The sequence below is a fragment of the Penaeus japonicus genome, unplaced genomic scaffold (assembly GCF_977035675.1).
Source record: "Penaeus japonicus unplaced genomic scaffold, GWHDUDI00000001_assembly GWHDUDI00000023, whole genome shotgun sequence".
Lineage (NCBI taxonomy): Eukaryota > Metazoa > Arthropoda > Malacostraca > Decapoda > Penaeidae > Penaeus > Penaeus japonicus.
In genome coordinates this window covers 11504924-11514141 of record NW_028234425.1, presented here as the reverse complement: position 1 = coordinate 11514141, position 9218 = coordinate 11504924, and the positions used below count along the sequence as shown (strand labels likewise).

Sequence of the window (9218 nt, the reverse complement as noted above, 5' to 3'; positions counted from 1 at the left end):
CTCTCTCTCTCTCTCTCTCTCTCTCTCTCTCTCTCTCTCTCTCTCTCTTTACATTGTGGACGCAATCATGCAAACCATAAGAATAGTGTTTGAAAAATGCTCTGAGAGGCTCAGCGTGGCCCCGCACAGCAGGAAAACACCCCAGAACGAAGTGTCAAACCAGCGAAAATACATCCTGTCATGAATGGGTTAAGTTATGATACCAAAAGTGTGAATAGATAGTCAGATTATTAGAACAGACATTTTATTCACAATGTATCACCAATATGCTTCATGTAAATGCTTTTGGAAAATTTATCACAGATACTGCTAACAATTAATGTAAGTAATTCTCTTAATAACCTGTAGATATTGTTTGTATCCTGCAATTTACCTCTTATGCAAAGGGTAGAAGTTTAGAATGAAGTGGGCACTGTTTAATCCATGCTATGTTTTTTATGCTTTCACTTTAAATGAAATATATAGTGTTCCAAACATTGCCTAATTCAATTCACCAAAACTGCACTCTGAATTTCCTATACTGTTTTTGGTTTAAGGATGCATCTTTGTATTTCTACTGGGGAATGAGCTTTCCATACCATGTACAGTAGTGCAATTTCAGAACTGAAAATAGGAAGACATAATATAAAGTTTAAGGGATACAAAGAGTTTTGCTGATCCTGAAAACTACATCACATTATAGTCAGTCTTCACAAGGTTCACTTATTATGATTAAATGCTATATATTGCACATTAATAACACAAATGCCATAAGCTACCAGCATATATAAGAGAAAGTGATGTGACTGAGTAACATGTAATTTTCAGTGAAAGCATGAATGGAATTTCATTTTTCTATATTTTCCTTTAGCTTTATTATTCCAAACAAATTTGACCAAAATATCCAAGCCTTAAAATTTCATGCATCAAAAGTTTTGGACGAAATCCAGATTCTTTACAAATATAAATATATTCAGTATATTGATTCTTCATGACACATGATCTTAATTCTAGAGAAATAAGAAAATCTATACACAATCTTAAATTTAGTTTCTATTTCTTTCACAAATCAATAGCAGAGAATTTCCTCTTATTGTGCTGATCCACCATGGTCGAAGTGGTGAGGATGTGAGCTCTGCGGGAAAGCCAGAGCTGGTGATCTTGGAGAGCTTTCTGGCCGGCATGGAAGAGTGTCCTCTCAAGCTCATCCAGTTTGACAATCTGGGCATTAACATCATCCCGTAGAGAGTTCTGTGCAGAGTCCATTATTCCTCGTAGGCGTTCTCTAAGTGTCTGCAAGATAATTATATCAGTGCAATTATAACTTGTTTATTGCTCTTTATTACCAACTACAAATAAGAATTGGAAATCAAACAAAATGTCAAATTATAAAAACTCTATGTTATGTAACACAAATAATCCCCAAAGCACACAATGCCTCTGCTAATCTTTGCCTCACAGGCACATTTTCATTTTTCATGAACAGTAAATTTGGTATTCAGAGTTTGGAGAATAATTTTACACACCAGAATTTTTTTCTTCTTATGATGAAATGGCACTGAAAATTGAGGGTGACTTAACTATTTTTCTTGTGCACATAAGACCTCCACATCAGAAATCATACCTCAATCTGTATTTTATTGGGTGTGTGCAAATTTTGTGCATGAGACTTTGTTGATATGCCATCATAATAAGATAAGGAAAAGGGAGAAAGAAAGAAAAAAAGAGAGGAAAGGAAACTTGTTCTCTGATATAACAAATGGTTGCTGCTTAATAGCAAAATTACAAGGTTTTGAAAAATTAGTGAAGCATAGAAAATCCAGGGGGAGGAAGAGGGGGTGAAGGGGATGTGGTGGGGGTGAAGAAGTGTGTGGATGGAGCAATCTTGCCAAACACCAAAAAAATGTGAGAATAGAGCTGAGACCCCTCAAGAGCAAGCTTCTCTAATACCTCATAAAGTCTTTGTGTCCTTACCTAGCTCTAGTCTGCATATGCATTTATGAAATTCAGAGCTCAATCTCAGCCTTGACTGTCTTTAGGAAGTTAAATAAATTACACACTATATTATTTCCAAGCTGCAAAAAAGAGTAATAGTAGCCCACCTGTGTTAAAAGAGAGGCTAGTGGTGCTGCTTCAGGTCCAGCTAGTGGTAAGAGATGCTGACCTAACTCATAGTAGTGTGGTCCAAGCTTGTGCAAATCTACAACACTTGCCTCAGCTTTCATAATTTCCCTGAAGAAAAGTTTTAAAGTTGTTAATTCCACTCATTTTTGTAGTTTTTACCATCTACTCTCTGTCTATATATTAAAACTTTTAAAAATACAATTGTTATACCTCTCAATATACTTTAACCCATTGCAGACAGGTGTTGTGACATATGTGACACATGAACTTTGGCCTGACAGTAGGTGCATGACATACATGACAATAGTCTTCCCAGCATTTTTGAGTCGCTGTGTTTCTTTATCTTACTATGAGTGATAACTCTAATTATAGCAAGTGATGATGATCTTTGCAATTATAATTACTATAATTGCTGTAATATCAGGAAAAATAGGTTTAATCTAGAATCCCAAATATAGATGGCAACTCTCTCTCCTAGAAACAGCAGGAAATAATGGCACCCATACATGGTCTCTAGCAAGCACTATCTTTAGAGAGCGATGGCACACAGCCAGATGCCAACATCCTGCTCTAAATTACCAGTGATGTAGGATATGCAAGCTGAGTGAGAAGAGGAAGATGAACCAGACCATGTCCAGTGTCTACAATGTGCCCCTGTGCTAGTCTGGCTGCCTTTGCTGTGACACTTGCAGTCCTAAACACAGGTTGCTCCCTCTTCCCCATCTCTTCATGTAATCTCAGCTGTGGATGGATATTTCCTTCACAGTTGTTTATGAAAGTACAAAAATACAAAAAAAAAATAAAGTTGCTCTTTGTCCTCCCATAAAACTGCAACACTTATCACACTGAGTATAAATATCATAATGGGATGATATGGACCTTAAACTACAATTTTTGACTACTGCAACATTGATAAGGCCTGTCATATAGCACATATGTTTTACAATACAGTAAGAAACACACAAGAAAAAAAATATTGCTCTAGTATTATAACAAGTGAATGGAAGAGAGCACAGAAGGTCGCGATCTGTCACATAAAGTTTCTTCACAGTGAAATAAAATGCATCTGGGAAGCCCCTCAAGCAGCACTAGTGCCCGTCCTGGGGAATGGGCAAACACATCTATTCTCATCTGCAATGGGTTAAAAAAATAAAATAAAATATATGTAATTAATTTACACAAGCCTCTTATCCTAGATCAATAACAAAGAGTGGATATTTATGTATAATAAATATATTTCTATAAACAAGAGAACTGTAGTAATGTTTAGCATACTTTTACACAGGTTATAATGTATAAAATGATGTTTCAAATTTGTATGATAACGATTAAATCAGATTACAGATCAATTCACTCATAACAAAACTCACACCACAGAAATACAACATACAAATGACACTGCCATACACCAAAACATTAACTTAACCTACCTATAACGCTCCTTAAATGAATTTGGCAACTGGGCTGATACTATGTGTCTTCTTGATGAGCAGAGAGCCCTGGCCAGCCAACAGGGAAGTTCAAGCTTTGTTCCAGCGACCACATCTTTATTGCCACTGGATGGATCAAGGTAGCCTGAAAGGAAAGGTGAAAAAGTCAAAAACACTGTCATGAACTGGGAATTACTTGTGATCCCCTATAAAATGATCTATCTATCTATCTCATCTATTTACTCCACTGATTGAATTTTCTGCCAATCAAATATTTTTATTTCTATTACTATCATTATTATTATTAACATCATAATCATTATTGCTATTGTTAGTATTATTACATTAACAACAATAATAATAGTAACAAAAATAAATACTTTCCCAGAAATTCAAGGAATAAGGTAAACAAGTGAGGTCAGTTAGGTCTTCTAAATGACTCCTTGGTGCGTAAGTGCTTGTGCAACAATTTATGTGTAAACAAAAATAATAAAACAAAGCAAAAGTAAACAGTGCATGTTTACATGTAATCCTGGTGTCAGTGGGTTAATATATCAACTCTTAAACTTTTGAGGACAAACCACATCTTAACCCATTGAGTACGGGTGTCATGACATACATGACGTAGGAGCTTTGGCCTGACGACGGGCGTCATGACGTACACGACGTTCGGGGATTTTGGATCACTGTGCTATTTTATTTTGCTATGAAAAAGGAATGAGTGATGATGGCTACTGCAGTCCTAATTACTATAATTACCGTAATATCGTGCAAGCTTAACGTCCCAAACCTAGATGGCACCACTTTTTTCTAGCACCAGCAGGTGAGAGAGCCTTGAATGGCACCCATCCACGGTCTCTAGCATGCACTGTCTCTATAGAGCGATGGCACACACTAAGTTGATGAACCCTTGCTCTAAAGTACCGCCGATGAAGGATGTGCAGGCAGAACGAGAAGAGGAAGGTGACTCAATCCATACCCAGTGTCTAAAATGTGCTCCTGTGCCAATATGGATGTCTTTCACTGTGGCACTCACAGTCACAAGCACAGGTTTCATTCCTCTTCCCTACCTCTTCTTGTTATCTTTATTGTAGGTGGTTATATGTTTCGTATTCGTTCATGACAGCACAAAAATACAAAAAAATAAAGTTGCCTTTTGTCCTCCCATAAAACAGCAATACTTCTATCACATTGAGTATAAAGAAAATAATGAGCTAATATGGATAACATACTACAATTTTAGTCAACTGCAGCACTGATAGAGCCTGTCATACGGCACATATAAGTCTCTAAACTCAATAAAACACACAAAAAATAAAGCACAAAAACCGCTCTAGTTTTACAATGAATGACTGAAAGAGATTTGGATGCTTCAAATTATATTGCTTCAAGTGGTCTCTCTCTAAAATAAAACCTATCCTGGAGGCTGGGCAAGCAAATTTATCTCCGTCTGCAATGGGTTAAGATGTGCAACCTGGGGTGGGCATGTTCATTCATTGCTGATGGACCTATGCAATTGAGGTAGGCCAATCAGTAGGTTAGGTGGAATAAGGGAGAATGAAGCTTTGCTCAGCTATTTTTTTCCCGCTAATTCCTGCTCATTTCTACATTAGAGTACAGAAAATCTCTTTTTTTTACCATGTTAAGAGTACTGGTTTGGCTATGACATTGTTTAGACAAATAATCCCTGTAGTCTCTATAAGGGAGGCACTTACACTGTACACTCAGTGTAACATCATAATCACAAATTCATGGAAGAAGAGGTACGAAGTTCGGTGAAACATTTGCTTCACTGTAACATGGAAAAAGCAATTCATTTAAAACCATATAATTTCTTCCCCCTTCTTACTCCTAGTGCCTCTTGGTAAAACAGCCAAACTGGCAGTGGAACTCCACAAGCCTCATATATGGTCAAAAGCACTCATGGCATCAACGTATTGCCACCATCTGCAATGGGTTAAGATGTGTGTTTTCTATTATTTTCTAGACTTACGGTATGATATATGAATCTGCTTTTGCTATTATAACACTTTGATACTAATTGGCATTTAGTTACACATAGTTACACAACCAAAGAAATAAATAGCTTGTAATTTCAAGAACAGGAAAAATGTAGTACGAAAGTGATCCTGTCCCATGAAATATGCTAGTTGCCGAAGGGTTAATGTTATTATTAGGAATGACACACAATAATGAGTCAAAAAGACTGTCTTTAAAGAAATTTAAAGTATCATCTAGCAGATTTCAAAATCTCTAGCTACAAATTTAGTTGTCAATGTCTTGCTAAATAATGAATGACCATGTGTAACATATGCAAAAAGTTTATTTACATATCATTAACTAATTTAACATATAAAAGCACTAATCTAATACAGGTGTCATATATCTTCCCCCTATCCTTCATTGGGATGGTCCTGTTTAATAGCAATCAAAATATATCTCTCCATTTCCTCCATGTTACTAGATCATTAAAAGCACCATTCAACTATCATAATAAAAAAGCATCAGAACACATGTCATAATAATGCAGAGAATGAGACCAGATCAGATATTGCCATGGAGATCTACAAGCTCTGTTTTGCCAGACTTTTCATACCTAAAAATATTGTTTAATGTGTTCTTTATGACAATTATATTAGATCTACTATATATCTACAGTCCTTTTTCAGGAAATTACATGTCCCTTTACAAGTAAATATCTAATCAATAACTCAAATATCTTACCATTCTTAAAAAAATAAACATTTCACAAGTAGTGAAAGGTTTAGTGCCTTCTTAAAAAAGCAAAACCAACCAACCAATTCCCAAACTAAAGATGGTTAACCTATTTATTTAGTCCAGTGAAATCAGATCAGGACTATCTGTTCCTTGTTAGTAAATTTTCCTTTTCATTATTATCCGTATTATCATGATGATAATGTGGCATCCCTGGCAGGAAGTTTATATCCTATGATTATCTTTTCATTTAAAAGTTTGGTCATCCCTGAACCTAGATTACATCCACTGAGAGTAAGTCTTGCTATTTCCATGGCCTCTACACCAATGCCAACAAACTTCCATGTAAATTCTGATAAGATAGTGTTTGGACTGGTTCTTTATTGTTTTTCTGTGCAAAAAAATGAATTGACTTCTGTCTGTCCATGCATAAGTTTGGACTCAATGACACATTTTTCTGGATTCTTCCCTTACCGTCCAGGTAGAAATCAGACTTCTTTCAACTTTTCCACTTAGTTGCTTTCATCTGCCCAGGAATTGAAATAATTCATTCACTGTTAAGCCTTTCAGTAGCCTCTCTGATATTTCCTCACATAAAAGTGTCTCACTGGGAACCACAACCAAGAACAAGATAGAAATGTCTAATTTCTGTGAAAATTTAAATAAGGAGGTTTCCTATGCCAAAAAAAAAATAAATAAAATGGTCTTGGGGCTATCTATCAGTGCTACCTTGCCAGAATATACATGATAGAGGTTTGTTAGCATTTACCAGTGCCAGAGGAACGACATGACAATTGCTAGAGTTACTGCAGGCATATATTTAATCGGTGATTGTGAGACTTCAGGTCTTACCAAATATATTTTGTACTTACAAGCACAAAATATTCATAAAAATGTGCCTGCCAAACTTTATCAACATTTAATATCTAGGAATTAAAACATTCAGTGCACCTCATGAAATAAATTTTAGTAAAGCGTGAGATATATTGTTACAGAAAACCAGGTAATGCCAGATACAATTACTTTAAAATAAAGCAAAAATATGAAAAACTGTTGTTGAAAGGTTTTAAAAAGATCAGCTCAAAAATATCTGCAGATTTTCCCTGGTTTCAGATGTGCTTGCAGGTAGCCCTTGCATGGAAGTTTTAACTTTCTGCTTGTTATTTTCTATACCTAATTGTATTATCTAATGTGTTCTTTCTAGTTATTTCTTTTTTTCCTAATTAGGTATCCATTATCATTACAGCAAAATAATGACACCTAATTATATTTATTATGTATTATAATGATTCAAATTCAAAATCATAAGCAACTTCGAACATAACTTCAAATTCAATTTTAGAAAAAGACAACAACAATAATAAAACTAATATCAAAGACCAACCTCTAACTCACCTCCTATTTCAATATCACAACATCAACTGAACACATAACCTCAAATTCCACTGAAAATTCAAACGTAACTTCCCGACTCGTTTCAAACTTCAAAAACAACAAATTCAAGCCTCAACGTAAACAAAGTAAACAAAGTAAACACCACAATAACCCTATTTCCTAACAACTTCCTCTCTCCACTCACCTAAATTATACACCGGGAGTTCGAATTTACAAGGGACTCTATCCTGAGTCGCCAATATGTCACTTAAAGAGAAATAACTGGGATGGTAGCTCGAGTTGCGCGCCATTGGTCTGAACTAAGGGCGTTCTTGTAGCATCTGTCGGGTTGTTTTGTCTCGGGTTGCACGAACGGGCGGATCCGGTCGCGTTCTTGCAAGGGGAATGCATTGAATCCGGCGGATTCTGTTGCCCGCGGGTGTTAGTAGCGATAGTGGCTTATCGGTTAATTGTTAGTTTTTAATGGTAAGAGAGATGCGGTATGAAAGAGGAAGTAAGTATGGTTGACTAATCCATATTTGCTGATCGTTCTTTTTAATATTTGCTGTTGCAATTGATATTATTCTTTATTACATTAGCAAAGGTTTACCATTCTTAGAAAGATTTGACGAAACGTTTCATGCAAGATATTTTGAATACTAAAAAAAATACTGCATTACTTCTCTCTCTCTTTCTCCCACTCACTCATTCATTCACTCATTCACTCACTCACACTATCTCTTTCTCTCTCCTTTTCTCTCTCCCACTCACTCATTCACCCATTCACTCACTCACTCTCTCTCTTTCTCTCCCTCTCTCTCTTCGTAGATGTATATATGTGTATATATGTATATATATTATATATATATATATATATATATATATATATATTATATATATATATATATATATATATATATATTATATATATATATATATATATATATATTATATATATATTTATATATGTATATATATATATGTCTTATATATTTATATATGTATATATATATATATGTATATATATATATATATATATATATATATATATATATATATATATATATATATATATATAAGAAAGGTATGAATGAGATTGAATATCTAAACACGCAAGAGATGTATTTGACGCGTTTCGACGGAGGTCTTTCTCAAAAATACATAACAAGTGAAAAAACAGAACGAATATATATATCATATGAGAGCTGAAGGTTCACCTGACTCTCCTGACCTGTGTGTAGTTATCCGCATAATTGATGCTGCCGCGACCTTGGATAGTTTAAATCTCCCCGACGCGGTATTCATGTTTTCTGTTGTCGCGATGTATGTAGCTTCCATAACTTTACGTCTTTGCTTTTGCAATCCTTTGCTGACAATTTTCGCTTCCTCCAAATCTGGTAGATGTCCCGCCTCATCTACGTGTGCCACCATGGCGTTGGAAGTCCTGTGGTGACGAATGTCTGCTCGGTGCTCGCTCATCCTGGTGTCGAAACCACGTCCTGTTTCGCCGTAATACGCTTTATCGCATGTACTGCAGGGAATACAGTAAACGGCACTGTCGGGGTTGCTTGTGAGCGGTTTCTTGTGTCTTACCAA

At 35.5% G+C, this 9218-nt stretch overlaps 1 protein-coding gene across 1 annotated transcript; it reads right to left on the bottom strand.

The window, feature by feature from the left end:
* Positions 1-231: 231 nt before the first annotated feature.
* Psf3 (DNA replication complex GINS protein Psf3) lies at positions 232-7985 on the bottom strand. The gene is made up of 4 exons (XM_043002801.2): positions 7828-7985; positions 3534-3678; positions 2082-2211; positions 232-1272 (listed from the first exon to the last, which is right to left on the bottom strand). Exons 1-4 carry the CDS (start codon positions 7931-7933, stop codon positions 1042-1044), a joined length of 612 nt encoding a protein of 203 aa, XP_042858735.1. The 5' UTR covers positions 7934-7985; the 3' UTR covers positions 232-1041.
* Between the last annotated feature and the right edge of the window lie 1233 nt (positions 7986-9218).

Bases quoted from the DNA above. Each gene is read 5' to 3' on its own strand.
- Psf3 (XM_043002801.2), bottom strand. From the start codon at position 7,933: ATGGCGCGCAACTCGAGCTACCATCCCAGTTATTTCTCTTTAAGTGAC. The intron at 3,679-7,827 runs GTGAGTGGAGAG...CTTTCCTTTCAG, and splicing joins ACTCCCGGTGTATAATTTAG to GCTACCTTGATCCATCCAGT. The intron at 2,212-3,533 runs GTAGGTTAAGTT...ACTTTTCTTCAG, and splicing joins TCATTTAAGGAGCGTTATAG to GGAAATTATGAAAGCTGAGG.